The sequence below is a fragment of the Vulpes lagopus genome, chromosome 1, assembly GCF_018345385.1.
Source record: "Vulpes lagopus strain Blue_001 chromosome 1, ASM1834538v1, whole genome shotgun sequence".
NCBI lineage: Eukaryota > Metazoa > Chordata > Mammalia > Carnivora > Canidae > Vulpes > Vulpes lagopus.
In genome coordinates, this window is record NC_054824.1 from 124,512,929 (window position 1) to 124,529,712 (window position 16,784).

The 16,784-nt window shown below is 37.5% G+C and overlaps 1 protein-coding gene across 2 annotated transcripts in view; it reads right to left on the minus strand.

The window, feature by feature from the left end:
* Positions 1-16,784, minus strand: part of CHST9 (carbohydrate sulfotransferase 9) — a 236,415-nt gene that overhangs the window by 190,306 nt on the left and 29,325 nt on the right. For both annotated transcript variants that reach the window (XM_041754036.1, XM_041754028.1), the window contains exon 2: positions 3,962-4,169. In XM_041754036.1, the coding sequence (XP_041609970.1) occupies positions 3,962-4,082 (121 nt within the window). In that variant the 5' untranslated portion in view covers positions 4,083-4,169. The remainder of the gene's footprint in view (positions 1-3,961; positions 4,170-16,784) is intronic.

Genomic DNA, 16,784 nt, shown 5'->3' on the forward strand with positions numbered 1-16,784 from the left:
GACTCTCCTATTTTAACTGGAGCTGGAGCTGAGTCTTTTTTTCTTAATAAGGTAAGGCACAAGCTTAAGATTGTTTTCCTGAATTATGGCTGAGTCATAATAGTGATAATTCCGAAAAAGCTAGTCCTCAAATGCTCTGCATCATTTTCAGAATAATAGCAGTTCATATTCATTGCTCATTGTTCACTACCACTTGCCAGACACTGTGCTAAGTCTCCTTTAATCCTCCCTGCCACCCTACATGGAAAATATTATTATCCCCATTTTACAGAGGAGGAGATTGCAGCACAGAGAGGCTAAGTGGTTTGCCTGGGGTCACACCGCTAACAAGTAGATCTGAGATTTTCAAGCTTCTTTCAAAAATGAAATTTGCACTCTTAACAACTAGGGAAAAATTTATAAGCTAACATTCATAATACATCCACATTAGCATAAGGAAATGCATAATCCAATTGGTGTGGTCTTGAAAAATGGGTGTTATTATGGAACTCTCTGTTGTATAATTGGATAGATTTTACTTTCTTTGTCACACATATTTCCTTTTCAACTCCCAAAATTTTGTCTATTCATAATCTTTACTAGCATATCAGAGCATAGTTAAGAATTTTTTTTGTGTGTGATTCTAAAGCATTTTATTTTAACAGAAGAACCCAGGAAAAGTACAAAGGCTTAGAAAATAGTTCAGATCTTATTAGATTTTAAAGGTCGCATATACAGGCTCTGAAAAGAACCTAAGAGTTCTCATACACAACTGAAATGTATTTGAGATCAAAAGCATTCTGAGTTTTAAAATCTGCTCTATTTACAGAGGGTATCAGGAACCAAAATAAACTCATCTTCCATAGTTCTTTGAGTGACAGTTCTAAAATGTCCAAAAGACAAAATTTTCATTTTTAACGTAACATAAAAGCACACATTCAGATATTTTCTGATTTAAAAAGAAACTTCCCCTAAAAGTGACTGATGCTTCTGATGTTATCTAAAATACATAATACAATACACATGTAATAGTCTACCTGGAAAACTACAGAATTACAACCCAGGGCACTAACTTGCAATGAGGAAGAATTCCAGATGGAAGTCTTATTGAAAAATAATAAAGCTTTTCTTCAGTAAGATACTTATCTAAAAGAATCTTGGTTCTAACACTTACACTCACTATCACAAGTAGATCGTGAAATATTATACAATTTATGACATATAGAGAATCAGAGAAAGTACTAGCAAATTGCCAATGCAATTTAAGAGAATAAATAGTATTTATTATTATTTATTATAGTACAAGCCCATTTTAACTGGGGAAAATGATTTCGCAACTTGGAAAAGTTATGAACTCAATTAAAACTCCAGCTTGCAAAAGAGGTTACACACCTATGAATTTGTGAATAGCTTAGGCTTACAAGTCAGTATCCATACTGATACTACAGCATTTATTATTTGTGTATCTTATATGCCTTTTTGGTTAGGAGGTTCTTTGAGGGCACATGACAAGTAGGAAAGTCTGGGCATGGGTCTCACTTTGGAAACTTGGCTGTTGTGCCTTTGGGCAAGTCACTTGGTTTCTAGGTTTCGGTTACTTCATTTGTACTCTACGAGGCAGTAATACTCTTTTACTCTGTCCTTCCTGCGCCTCCCCCCCCCCCCCCCCCCCCCGCCTTCGTGAAGCAATGTATAGCGGAAAAAGGGCATGGACTTTGCAGAGATACAACCAGAGAGCTTTCCCTCTACACCTACACTTGCACATGTGAGGTCTGGGATAAGTTCCTTACCTACTCAAGCCTCAGTTTCATCATCTATAAACTTAGAATATCACACCTAGGAAGATGTCATTAGGATTAGAGAAAATACATGTTAACATTTGGCACGTACTAAGCTTTAGTAGCTACTAATGCTTGGGGCCCATTTTGTAAACTGCATTATATATATAAGGTATTATTCTATGATCTCTTTCTTCAGAAATCATGCGGTTTCTTAGTTGACACACTAACCATAATATTTCTCCCATAGTCTTTATATATGAATATATTTTCTTTTATGGATTGGAAACCCATTGTGATACTGTCCTTGTGAACTTTATTATGAGACTATGAAATTAGCAAACCACCAATGAGGAGATCTCTGATTCTTCTTCCTTTGCTGCATTCTAGTCTATAGTCTGCAATGAGTTTTCAATCTATTTATTCATATCTTTATAACTCATTTAACAAACACCTGCCAAGGGCTTACTATGTGACAAAATCTATGCTATAAGAGAAGTTAGCCTCTATATTTTATTACAGATGGTTTCATGAAATATTATGACAAATTGCTATCGTAATATAGCAAACTTAGAAAATCTTACAGTTCATGTAACTTATAATGGGAATTAAAAATACGTTTTGACAATGTTACATATTCTCTAGAAAATAATTATATGCAAATTCTTTTCACAAAAGTGATATAAATTTAATAGATCCAAAGTGTTTATGAAGATAATCCAAGGAAAGGGATTTAGAAAAGGAAACAACTTTAATATTATCATATCTGTGACTCAGTATTATCTTTCAGAGTAGTTTTTAAAAAGATTTTATTTATGTATTTATTTGTTTGTTTGTTTATTTATTTATTTATTTGAGAGAGCAGGGAGAGGGACAAGCAGACTCCATGCTGAGCACAGCACCTAATTCGGGCATGGATTTGATATGAGGCTTGATCTCATGACCCCAATATCATGACCTGAACTGAAATCAAGAGTCAAAGACTTAATCAACTGAGCCACCAAGAATCAGAGTAGATTCTAAAGGGTTTTATGTCTAGAATGATTTAAAACTAGGCCACTGGGATCCCTGGGTGGCGCAGCAGTTTAGCGCCTGCCTTTGGCCCAGGGCGCGATCCTGGAGACCTGGGATCGAATCCCACGTCGGGCTCCCGGTGCATGGAGCCTGCCTCTCCCTCTGCCTGTGTCTCTGCCTCTCTCTTTCTCTCTCTCTCTCTGTGTGACTATCATAAATAAATTTAAAAACATTATTTAAAAAAAAAATAAAACTAGGCCACAGTTGGAAGCAATTAAGACATTATTCTTCTGTTTTACTTCATTTTCCTTAAAAGTCATAAGCCATAGGCTATTTCTACTAATGGAAAATAACTGAATTTCACAATACATATAGGTATGTATTTTTGTGATGTTCTAAGACATTACCTTTAATCATTATAAACACAATTCATCCCAACTATCATTATAAACATAATCCATTTTAACAGAAATTGATTGTTTCCAATGTGTGGCAACAGCAAACTGGAATGATGAAAGTACAAATATAGAAGGGTTTGGCAAACTACTGCTTGTGGACCAAATCCAGCCCAATACTTGCTTTTGTAAATAAAGTTTTATTGGAACACAGCCAGGTCCATATGTTTACACATAATCTATGGATGCTCCTATGATATGTTGGCAGGCTTGAGTAGTTGTGATAGAAATGGTGTGGCTTACAAAACGTAAAATACTTTCTACCTAATCTTACAGACAAGGTTTGTGAACTCCTGCTTCATAGTAAAGGTAATAAAGAATTTCCATGCCAATTTTGAATACTGATACAAAAATTAAGAAGGAATTAAAGGAGATATTTAGTTGTATATTTAGTTCCTTTTAGGTTTGCGCCCAATGCTTACTGGACACACCAGAGGTAGGACACATGCTACACATTTGAGTAGACAAATTCACCACATGCAGTCCTTGCTGGGCTAATGGGCTGTGCTGCTCCCCCACTGATACAATAAAAATTCCAAGTGTTGTCCCATCCGTGACAAATGCCCACCAGAATTGCATAATCATCTTTCTTTTTTGGGAGCTGGGGATTTTAGTTTGTCTATTTTTTGTTGTTATTGGAAATATTGTGAGATTCTATAGTTCTGTAAACACTGTAGTTCATTTAATAGAAAATGACCATCATAAGTAAAATAGAAAAAAAGAACTGATTGTTACCTGTATGTTGTTCTTCAATCCAGACTTGCAAATACATGAAGAGGAGCAGCCCTGCTACTCCAAATATGAGCACCGAGAGGAAGACTTGTTTGGGGTTCATGACCATTTCAGATGGCTGCATTTCTCCTCGTTTCTGAAGACCACATGATTTGTTTTTCCATAGAGATTGGATCCTTTGTTCTATTAAGTGCTCATTCCATGAAGTAACCTAGAATTTTAAAAAAATCCACACTGTACCTTGCTCATGACATTTCTTTCCCAATATAGCATAAATATGCAGAGATCAAGGATAATGAAGACGTACGTGAACTGGAATGTTCTAAAGACAAAAGACTGTAGGAGATTGTCCCTAGAATGGCAACTTTCTATCATAATCTAAGGAAGATATCATCCCATGGTTAGTAGATAACACCCTCACATTTAATTACGTACAGTATAGTCAGACTTAAGCCACCCTATATTGGAAAGAGTAAAGTAGGTTCAGGTTATCTTCAAATGATTGTGAGGGGAAATAAGACTATCAGAGTAGACTGTTGAAGGAGTTTTGAAAAACATGTTCCTAGAATAAAGGGGAAAAAATCACTTCCTGACCGAAAAATATATAAAGTTCAAAAATGGAGAGTTAAATCTATCATTTCTCTCTCATGTAAAAGTAATAGATTTCTCCACCTGAAAGGGTACATTTAAAATCCTTCCAACGCACAAAAGGCTAAATATTAAAAGGTCAGATTTAAAGGGCTTCTCCCACAAGAACATGGCAGTACAGAAGTCAGCCTCCGATTACAGAAATCTACCTGCATAATGAAAGATTTAAAGAAATATTGAAATGACTTTGTTTTAGAACAGTCTCATTTAATGTAATCCTACCCTTTTACTTTTGTAAGCCACAGCTACATTTGAGAATCTATTGAAAATGCAAACCATCTTGTTAGACAAATATAAACACACACAAAATCTTGCATAAAGAGCAGGATGCTTCAGTACTGTCACTGGAACCCAAGTTAAGAAGCCAGCTTCCCATGAACTGCCACGCAAATATGCAGCAGCCTGCATGGTGAGCTCACATAGTCCAGCTAATGAGGCCAAGGTCACTGCTTTGTATCTAATGCTGGCCAAAGACCTTGGCTCTGTGCTTTGGCCACTGACCACACCCCTTCTTTGGATGAGCTGAATGTTTTCTCCCTGTGAGGACATCACATCCACTGCTGTGTCTAAAAATGATCTCTTTTTTCTCTAAATATGTCTCAAAAACTTCTGGGAGAATACTGATCTAGCTTTTTTAAGAGGTGCTTGGTGAGATGCAAGGTAAAAGTTAAAAACCTGCTATGAGGAATTTTGGGCTGGTAAAAGGATAAGATTTAGCTGTTCTTGGCAAAACCAACTGGCAAACCAATTTTCATGCAAATGGTGGGCTTGAAAGGTAACTTATGTGATCAGCATTATAAGGAAATGTAGTATGGTGATCACTTGATTTTTAAGTGTGTTGCCTTCAGCTCAGGTCATGATCCCAGGGTCCTGGCCCAGAGTTGGGCTCCCTGCTAGAGGGGAGTCTGTTTCTCCCTTTCCCTCTGCCCCTCCACCCAACTTGTGCTCCCCTCTCTCAAATAAACAAAATCTCTAAAAATGAAAGAAAAAACAAATCCAGCAAATAGTTAAAAGTGTGTATGTAGAACAACAAAAAGTCATGTTATAAATACATTTTTTCTTTATATTTTTATTATTACCCGGAAGGGGCCCGAGGAATTGCAGTGAATGTCAGTATTAACTGAAGAGCTTTCTAGAATCCACTTGTCTGAATCACCTGAGGAAGGGGTTAGTGTTAATATATTCCTGAGGGCTTTTGAGCATTTCAAGCATTTTCTCCACTTTGCCAGTAGAGTAAGTTTTTAAATAAGTAGAAGAGCTGAGAGTATCGTCATATTGCTATTTGATGGGTGGTGCTTTGCTCTTACATTGATTCAAAACTAAAAATCTCATGGGCTTTCCAAACATATGCAACACAGAAGAGTTCCCGAGGGAGATCTGCAATTTGAGGTGTTCCAAGATTGAGTCCCTCAAGGAACTACGAAGAGAAGCCAGCTTTCTCGTCTTGATGCTGCAGTTAAACAATGAACAGACAATTCCTGGGTGCACAAGAAGATTCAGATAGGAGAAACCAGTTAAACAAAATCTAGTACTAACAGAGAAATAGCTGTTTACAAGAAGAAAGAGACTTTTACAATCTGTCTACATAATTAAAACTTATCTCAGAAGAAAGAGGATAGAAGAAAATGCATAAATCAGAATAGAGCCACGAACCTGTGGGAATAGTAGATGTGAACGCCAAAAGAGGTACTCCTTGAGGGTTTGCAGAGGAAAATTATTACCTACGACGCTGGAAAGAGATGAAGAATTTGCCCTTCCTTTCTTCAGGAGATGTTGCTCTACTCTGACATATCCTCCTGGGTAAGAAGTCAGGAGAAAACCCATAATTGTTATTATGGCAGATGTGAGTAGGATTGAGTGATTAAAGCCACAAGGCAGAAAGGCAATCTGGTGTAAAACAAAGAGATACGTTTGATTTTCTCCCATCTCAGTCCATTAACCCAACGTTGGCATTAGGAAATGGCTCTCATTAAACAAAGGTGAGGCAGGAGGAGCAGCAGTACTGCTTTAAGCAAACCTGAAGGTCAGTTGTGATGGGAAAACACACCTATTTGGAGATCGTACATCTACCTCTACGCCTGCAGGAAAAGTGCAGACTACTGGAGACTGAAATTACTTGGAATAATGCTATTTTATGTACAAGCATTATACATTTCTATGGTCAGAGGCTTCCTGTATTTCATACAACTCCTTCCTCTCCCCAGTCTAAACACAGTACCTTGAACCTAACCAGTACTCAACAGTGTGCACTGCACTGAACTGAATTTGGAGCTCCAATAACAAAATACAGGTAAATGAACTAGTTTTCTAGTTGTACTTATGAATCCTTAGTCCTAACTTCCAAATGAAATCATGAAAGAGGAATCTATGTGGCTTTGTTAAAAGAAATACATATTTATTTTGATTTGCATATCCTATTGATTTATCCCAAACTAACACAAATAGATATATAAAAACAATGGTTTCACCCACATTATCTATTTTCCAACACTTTAGAAATTATCCTTTTAAGATGTTCAACATCAGGGCAGCCCAGATGGCTCAGGGTTTAGTGCCGCCTTCGTCCCAGGGCGTGATCCTGGAGTCCGAGGATCGAGTCCCATGTTGGGCTCCCTGCATGGAGCCTGCTTCTCACTCTGCTGTGTCTCCGCCTCTCTCTCTCTCTCTCTCTCTCTGCGTGTGTGTCTCATGAATGAATGAATAAAATCTTTTTTAAAAAATTGTAAAAAAAAAAAAGATGCTCAACATCATTAATCATCAGGGAAATGCAAATCAAAAGCACAATGAGATATCACCTCAAGCCTGTTAGAATGGCCATCATCAAAAAAGACAAGAGATAACAAATGCTGGCATGGATGTGGAGAAAAGGGATCACTTGTGCACTATTGGTGGGACAGTAAACTGGTGTAACCACTAATATAAAATCGCATAGAGGCTCCTCAAACAATTAAAAACAACTACCATGTGATCCTGCAACTCCACTTCTGGGTATTTATCTGGAGGAAATGAAAATACTATGTCAAAGAGATACCACTTTCATAGCAGTGTTATTTACAATAGCCAAGACATGGAAATAACTTCAGCGTCCACCAATGGATGAATGGATGAAGAATATTACTCAGCATATTCTTACTATTCTTAAGGTGCCATGCATATCAAACTTACATGGTGCTGTATGTCAGTTATATCTCAATAAAACTGGGCAAATTATTTTAAATAAGTATGGTTACCAATAGAAGCATTTTAAGACTTTAGTATACTTATCAGATGGAGGCAATTTATTTGTTTTATTTTTAAATTTTTTTTAAAGATTTATTTGAGTGAGAGACTGTGTCAGTGGGGGGAGGGGAAGAGGGAGAGGGAGAGAGAGAATCTCACATTCACACGGGGCTCAATCTCATGACCCTGAGATCATGGCCTGAGCTGAAACCAAGAGTTGGATGCTTACCTAACTGAGCCACCTGAGTGCCCCTAGAGGCAATTTATTTAAAAGGAAATCATGAGTTGTCCGTTTGGACAGAAGTCTATGATTTTAGGGAAGGAGTTTTGAAATGTAGAGTATGGTTTGGAACAAACTGGCATAAAACATTCTGGCACAGAAGAACCTCAAAGTCAGGAGATCACCTGTCCTTACCCTCTACCGTAGGAGGACCTCAGTAGTCCGTGTCATTCTCTATCTCTTTCTCATACTCGAGAGAGTAAGAGACCATCAGGGATGAACTTCCTCAATTTACCACCTGCTCTCACAAAGTTTACTACCATCTGTCTCTGCCCACAATTGTTTTTTAATTAATTTTTATTTGTGTTCAATTTACCAACATACAGAAAAACACCCAGTGCTCATCCCGTCAAGTGTCCCCCTCAGTGCCCGTCACCCATTCCCCTCCAACACCCGCCCTCCTCCCCTTCCACCACCCCTAGTTCGTTTCCCCGAGTTAGGAGTCTTTATGTTCTGTCTCCCTTCCTGATATTTCCCAACATTTCTTCTCCCTTCCTTTATATTCCCTTTCACTATTATTTATATTCCCCAAATGAATGAGAACATACACTGTTTGTCCTTCTCCGATTGACTTACTTCACTCAGCATAATACCCTCCAGCTCCATCCACGTTGAAGCAAATGGTGAGTATTTGTTGTTTCTAATGGCTGAGTAATATTCCATTGTATACATAAACCACATCTTCTTTATCCATTCATCTTTTGATGGACACTGAGGCTCCTTCCACAGTTTGGCTATTGTGGCCATTGCTGCTAGAAACATCGGGGTGCAGGTGTCCCGACGTTTCATTGCATCTGAATCTTTGGGGTAAATCCCCAACAGTGCAATTGCTGGGTCATAGGGCAGGTCTATTTTTAACTCTTTGAGGAACCTCCACACAGTTTTCCAGAGTGGCTGCACCAGTTCACATTCCCACCAACAGTGTAAGAGGGTTCCCTTTTCTCCGCATCCTCTCCAACATTTGTGGTTTCCTGCCTTGTTAATTTTCCCCATTCTCACTGGTGTGAGGTGGTATCTCATTGTGGTTTTGATTTGTATTTCCCTGATGGCAAGTGATGCAGAGCATTTTCTCATGTGCTTGTTGGCCATGTCCATGTCTTCCTCTGTGAGATTTCTCTTCATGTCTTTTGCCCATTTCATGATTGGATTGTTTGTTTCTTTGCTGTTGAGTTTAATAAGTTCTTTATAGATTTTGGAAACTAGCCCTTTCTCTGATACGTCATTTGCAAATATCTTCTCCCATTCTGTAGGTTGTCTTTGAGTTTTGTTGACTGTATCCTTTGCTGTGCAAAAGCTTCTTATCTTGATGAAGTCCCAATAGTTCATTTTTGCTTTTGTTTCTTTTGCCTTTGTGGATGTATCTTGCAAGAAGTTACTGTGGCCGAGTTCAAAGAGGGTGTTGCCTGTGTTCTCTTCTATGATTTTGATGGACTCTTGTCTCACATTTAGATCTCTCATCCATTTTGAGTTTATCTTTGTGTATGGTGAAAGAGAGTGGTCCAGTTTCATTCTTCTGCATGTGGATGTCCAATTTTCCCAGCACCATTTATTGAAGAGACTGTCTTTCTTCCAATGGATAGTCTTTCCTCCTTTATCGAATATTAGATGACCATACATCTGCCCACAATTCTATGCCTCAATCACTTCCAGACTACTGTGAAACTCAACTCCATAAATACTATGCCAACCTGGGTCTTTTCCTAAACCTCTTCCTCCAGTGACTTCCTCTATAACTCCTCCAGCGACTGCTCTACTGCTGTCATTCCCAGATGAGCCTGAAGACAGCACTCTGCCCTGGCTGTCCCAGATGCCTCTGTCCCAGACATCTCTCCACCCACAGCTGTCCAGGAAGCCAGAAGATGTGAGGAGGCTCACAAGTTGTGTAGGTTCTGAAAGTTTATAATTCCCTGGGGTTTTATTTTGTTTTGCTTTTTTCCTATTCTACTTACCACCTCTATGAATTTCCTGCTTCTATCTCTTCCTCATTTTTCTGATGGACGTGTAGTTCCCTTTGCATTTTGGATGGCAATTCTTTGTCAGTTATAGACATTAGAAAAATCTTTCTTTTTCTTTCCTTCCATCCTCCCCCACTCCCTTCTTCTGCTGGTGGTGTGGTTGTCTTATCATGAAGAGGTTTTAAGTTAAATTTTGTCATATTTTTCCTTCTTGATGTATCAGTTAGAGTCTTGAAAGAAAGCACAGAATATACTCAAGCTCATGAAATTGTGGAGAGGTTAGTAATAGGACAATTTCCAAAGACTGATCAGCATTTTGAGAAACTAACAAAGAATTGAGTAGTTCCCAAGGGTCAGTAACAGCAACCACTCTTAGAAGCCAAGTCAGGAAGTAGAGAGCGATTCTTGGAGGGGGTGGAAGGAGAAGGCTGGCTGATGAGAGCTGTCATTTATTGCACAGAGACATAGACAACATGATCTACTGGGTGTTAAGGGAACCAGAAGAATCACTCTTCTATCTTCAATTTCTTCCTGGCCTGAGGACCTTGTTAGTGACTCCTGTTTGGCAAACCCTGTTGAAAGCCTATTTGGCAACCACTGTTGAAAGAGGAGATCCTGCCATTTGGGACAACATGGATGAAACTTGAGGGCATTCTGCTAAGTGAAAGAAGTCAGACAGAGGACAAATACTGAATGACATCACTCATATGTGGAATCTAAAAAAGTCCCCTAAGCCCCAAAATTCAGGGAAACTTTTTATGCAGCACATTCTGGTAAGCCTCCCAAATCACAAAGCAGAGTAGGGCATGGTAGAGATGGGAGATACCAATTCTGTGTTCTTTATGAATTTCCCAAGATAATATTCCTTGTCCTCAAAAATTAAAATTATTCTTCTGTATTTCCTTTCAAAAGTTACAAAGTTCTGTTCCTCATATTTAGTACTTGAATCCACCTAGAATTTATTTTATGTACGTTGTAAGGTATCCATTCCATAACAGATACCACTTGTCCAACTCTTTTAATTGAGGTTATCATTTCACTTCTGATTTTTTTTGTTACACTACTGATTTCTAATGATTTTCTTATATTTCAAATTCTTACATATGTTTGTTACTGCTTCTAGATACTATTCTGTTCTATTGGTCCAATGTCATATGTTTGTATGAACATCTGGGCCTATCTTGGAGGGATGGAAAATGAATCTGATTACTGATTTAATTTTCTTAATGGTTATTTGTTTACTCATTCTACTTTTTTGAGCCAGCTTTAGAAAATTACATTGCCCACACAATTATCATTTCCTTTGGGTTTCCAAATGTACCAGCATAAAGTTGTTCATGGGATTTTATGATTTTAAAGATCTTTCATAGCCTTAGGTATAGCCACCTCTCCATTCCTAATACTATGTACTTGTGTTTCTTTTCTTTGATCATTCTTGCTAGAGATTTGTCTGTTTTGCTTAAAACTATATTGCAATTCCTCTCTCTTTTTTTTCTTGGTTTATTTGTTCGGTTTCACTGATCTCTTCTCCTATCTTTATTTCTTTCTTCACTCTACTTCTTTATGGATATCTGTTGGTTTTTTTTTTTTTTTAGTCTTTTAACTGAAAATTAATTCATGTATTTTAGATCTTTCTTTTTTTGTAAAACACATTTACATAAGGCCACGAATTTCCTCCAAAACTACTTTAGCAGCAAATTGCATTTTTTTAAGATTTTTTTATTTTTTATTTATTCACGAGAGACACAGAGCGAGAGAGAGAGAGAGAGAGAGAGAGAGAGAGAGGGAGAAGCAGTCCCCATGCAGGGAGCCCGATGTGGGACTTGATCCCGGGTCTCCAGGATCACACCCTGGGCTACAGGCAGCACTAAACCGCTGTGCCACCAGGGCTGCCTGCAAATTGCATTTTTATGTGTAGTACTTTCATTGTCATTCAGTTCTAAATATTTTGTAATTTAAATTGGTTTTGTCTTTTTTTAATGCTTTTTACTTTCTTGTATTTCTTAGAATTTTCCTGAAGTTATCTAATTTTCTCTGTTCCTTTATGCTTTCTCTGAATCCATAGATTTTGTTAGCTAAGCTGTACTTTAAATTAAAAAATAAAACTTTCTTAGCTATGAATTTCTTTTAGGATTATATTTATTTTTTTCATGAGGGACACAGAGAGAGAAGCAGAGACACAGGCAGAGGGAGAAGCAGGCTCTTTGCCGGGAGTCCCGATGCAGGACTGGATCCCAGTATCCTGGGATCATGACCAGAGCCAAGGCAGGTGCTCAACCACTGAGCCACCCACGCATCCCAGCTATGAATTTTTCTAATAGTTTATAGTTTTCATAGGAACTTCGGCATGCTTTAAATAGACGCTGAATTATTTCCTCATCCTAATCACGTTTGAGATTTTCAATTTAAGTTCAATTATTTAAAGGAAATATTTATTTATTATCAGTTATTAAATAAATACAATTGTTGGCATTTTATCATCTGTTCAGTGTTAATTTTTGAGTGCTACACCTTCTTAGTTCACTTTCTTTCTTATTGAAATATAGCCTTAAATATTTCTTCTAGTGAATATCTGAGAGTTAAATTATCTTTGATTTTGTATGTACAAAATTATCTTATTTTTGTCCTCATTCTGGAATGATAGTATGGTTAAATTATTTTCTCTCAGCACTCTGAAAATTAATAACCATTCTTTTTCTTTCTAAGCTATAATCGGGGTTAATTTTTCTGAGCAATTTTTCTAATTTACCAATTTCTCCGTTTTTGTCTATTCCAGTGTTTATTCTATTGTATTTTTCCAACACTTTTATAGTATCTCAATTTCTCCTTCTCCATATCCATTTATTCTTGTTTCATTTTGTTAGCCAGGATGCAGTAGGAAGTTACTCAAATAGGAGGGCTGAAAGCAGGGAAGGATTGCGTTTCGTTTTATGGAACCAATAGTTCCAACCAAGGAGATGCCCAACTAAGTGTTACATTGATAGTGCCCTGCTAAATGAGCCTGTTTGAGGGGCACCTGGGTGGCTCATTCGATTGAGCATCTGACTTCATTTCAGGTAAGGGTCGTGATGTCAGGGTCGTGGGATTGAACTGTGTAGTGCTCTGTGGTTGGTGAGGAGTCTGCTTGAGATCCTCTCTCTCCCTTTCCCCCTCTTCCCTGCAAGCATCTCTTTCCCTAAAATAATAAATGAATCTTTAAAAAAGAATGAGCCCATTTGAGCTGGAATGGAGCTGAAGACCTGTGCAGAAGCTCCCCTAAGTTTCTTGAAGTTACCTTTAGGTCATTATAATACTAAGTATGGGCAAGTTTTCTGCCATTTTCTGAACATGTGACATAGGTACTAGCATGTTGACCTGCTCGGCATGCACAATTGAACTAAAGTGTTTGTGTTTATTCAGTGTCTAATACACTAATACACTGAATAAAAGCTCCCTGTATTAACCCCATGTAGAGACAGTGCTTTGAAAGCAATCTCCTAGTCACCATACTTACAACAAATAATAAAAAGTTCTTTCCTTTCAACATTTCTTTGGGTTGTGTTCAATTTGGTGCACCCCAAGTGGTGAACCTCTCTTGAGTTTGGCTACATATTTTCTCTGCTTTTCTAGTTTGTGAGATTGTTATTTAAAATAAAAAATATATATATATGTTTGGTCTTCCTCCCTGTTTCTCACATAGGGCTGCTAAAATCCTTGACATTTCCTCAGTGATAAGTGATAAAGGTGTCTTGTTATGTTAACAAGGTGACTTGGTCAAATAAGGATGGATGCTGGTTGCCAAGAGAAGTAACCTTGATAGGGAGTTGAGACTTTCAGTCTCAACCCTTGACCTCTGGGGAGAGGTAAGGTGCTGGAGGTTGAATCAACCACTGGTGGCCAATGATCTAATCAGTCATTCCTATGCAATATTAGAAGCTTTCATAAAACCCAAACCCACAAGGTTCAAAGAACTTTCAGGTTGGTAAACCAGAATGCATCCATATTAATGTGATACATTCCAGTTCTGTTGGGACAAAAGTTCTTGAGCTTGGGACACTTTTTTGCCTTATGTAATTCATCTGGCCATTCATCTGTATCTGTTATAATATTCTTTTATATAAACCAGTAATCTAGTAAGTAAAATGTTTCCCTGAGTTCTGTCAGCCTCTCTAGTAAACTAATGGAATCTGAGGAGGGGGTTGTGGCATCCTCCAATCTACAGCCAGTTGGTCAAAAGCAAGGTGACAATCTGGACTTGTGACTGACAACTGAAATGCAAGACGGGGGTAGTGGGGTGGTGGTGGTGGTGGTGGTGGTATGGATAGCAGGAGGGAGAAATCTTGTCAGACTGAGCCTTTAATTTGTGGGATCTGATGCTATCTCCAGGTAGATGGTGTTATAACTGAGTTAAATTTATGTGATGCCTGGTTAGTGTTCATGGAGAACTGGAGAACTGCTTGGTGGTATTGGATAAATCACACCTACCAGAAAGTTTTATACACTTTTACTAGAAACTATCCTTTACTATGAATATTTTATATGTATTTTAAAGTTTTTGTCAGACCATACAAAAACTTAAATTTTTCTTGTAATTTTGCTCATAAATGTCTTAGCATTAGATTTATTCATGATCTTGGAATGCTTATGAATAAGCTCATGAATAAGCTCATTTAGGATGGAAGAGTTTTTAAATTTTTATTTCCCTTTTTCTCTCTTTCCCCATCTTCTGCCTCTCTGTGCCATTCCTTCCTTATCAAGTAATTCTGCAGTGGCCTCCAAGTTGTACCTTGGGCTCCTATCCAGAGCTAAGGTTCACCATTGTGGGCTTGGTGTTTCTGACCTAGGGTGACACTGGGGCTATTGTAAACCAGTCAATGAACCTAGCTACTAGTTCCCACATGGAACTAAACTCCCAGACAGCCCAGCAGCTTCCATACTCAAAGCCTAACTGACTCATAATTTCTGCCTATTTCACCAGTTTTGTTTGCTTACTTCTGTTTATGATATTGAGTATGGTTTAATGTTTTTATTCTTTTTTTGAATTCATCTTCCACTGGCCTGAATGGACTAGGATACTAAAACATTAACAGATGTCCTTTTCTTGACCAGAAATCCCCATGTAAACTTTTCAGACTTAATTTTATCTGTAAAGATGGGACAGTGAAATCTGTACTATGCATCTGACAGTTTTAGAATATATTAAGTTAAACAGAATATGTGATCTTTTAGAAAAGTATAGATAAAGTGTAAAATTATAAAGCATTTTGCCTATCTGGTTTAAGGAAATTAAAGTTTTCATTTGCTAGGTATTGTGGGCATGTAAACTCTTAAAAAATATATTGCCTTTATCAACCATAGTGAGATTAGAGTGTGGTATGTAGTCAAAGAATATTTTGTCAATTATGGACAGTGTTTTACTTAAAGGGAAAAAATGTAGATAGCACTCACCTTATTTAGTTATTGTAAATGCATTATCAGTCATAATACCATAAATCTTGACTGAATTACTCTTAATTGAATGAGAAATGTGAAAATTATTTATATTTATTACTTAATGTTTTTACTATTTTGGATGTTAAATAACTATTTTAATCCATTTTATTATTGTGCAAATTCTGAAATTCTATAGGCAATTTCTATATACATTCACTCAATCCTCAAGCAATTTTTAAAGCTATGGTTTTGAAATAATTTTAGACTCACATAAAAGTTGCAAAGATAGATTCCCTACCTACCCTTTACTCAACTTCCTCCAATGATACCATTTTACATAACCATAGAACAATTTGTCAAAGCCAAGAGCTTGACCATAGTACATGTGGAAGGCAGACTAATGCCCCCTTCCCCAAAGAGTCATCCCCTCCTCACTGGAGCCTGCAAATATACTATCTAGCGATGGGGAATTAATGCAGATGGAATGAAGGTTTTGCTAATCAACTGATCTTAATTTAGGGAGACTATTCTGGATTACCTGGGTGGGCCCAATGTAATCACAAGGGTCCTTAAAAGTGTAAGAGGGGAGCAACAGAGGAAGTCAGAGTGCTGTGATGTGAGAAGAACTCAACCAGTTCAGTTAGCTTTGGAGATGGTGGAGATGGAGGAAGGAACCATGAGCCAAGGAATGCAGGTGGCCTCAAAAGGACAAGAAAGAAAATGAATCCTCCCTGGAGACTACAGGAAGGAACATGGACCTGCGGACACCCTGACTTAGTCTGTCACACTTCTGAACAAAGAACTGCAAGATCATACATCTGTGCTATTCGAACCGCTCAGCTAAGATCTGCTAAGATCTGTTAAAGCTGCAAAGAAAATACGGTACAATACTATTATAAAGTAACATTTTAAAAGGAGACAGTTTGTGAAATTGCTATGAATGGGTAAAATAATACTGATCTTTTCAAATATTTTTCACGTGGTTTCTTAAGCATAGTGTTTTTTGGTCTATTTCTGTGATGGCACAATTGTTCAATTTTTTGTTCTGTTTTGTCATGCAGAACACAGAAACATATTCCTTTACTAGACACTAATTTATAGGTGCTTCCTTATGTATTCTGTTACTTTGATTTCCTGTATAATTTATTTAACGGGTACCTTCCACTTTTAGCTGTTGTAATTAAAATTTAATTATAATTAAAGTTTTTAACAAGACAAGGCTTTGCCCTTATATTCTTTGTTTTAGATGAAGTAGTTTTAAACTCACATTTTATATCCTCGTGTTCAGTGCAAAGTCGTTCGTCTGCTTTTA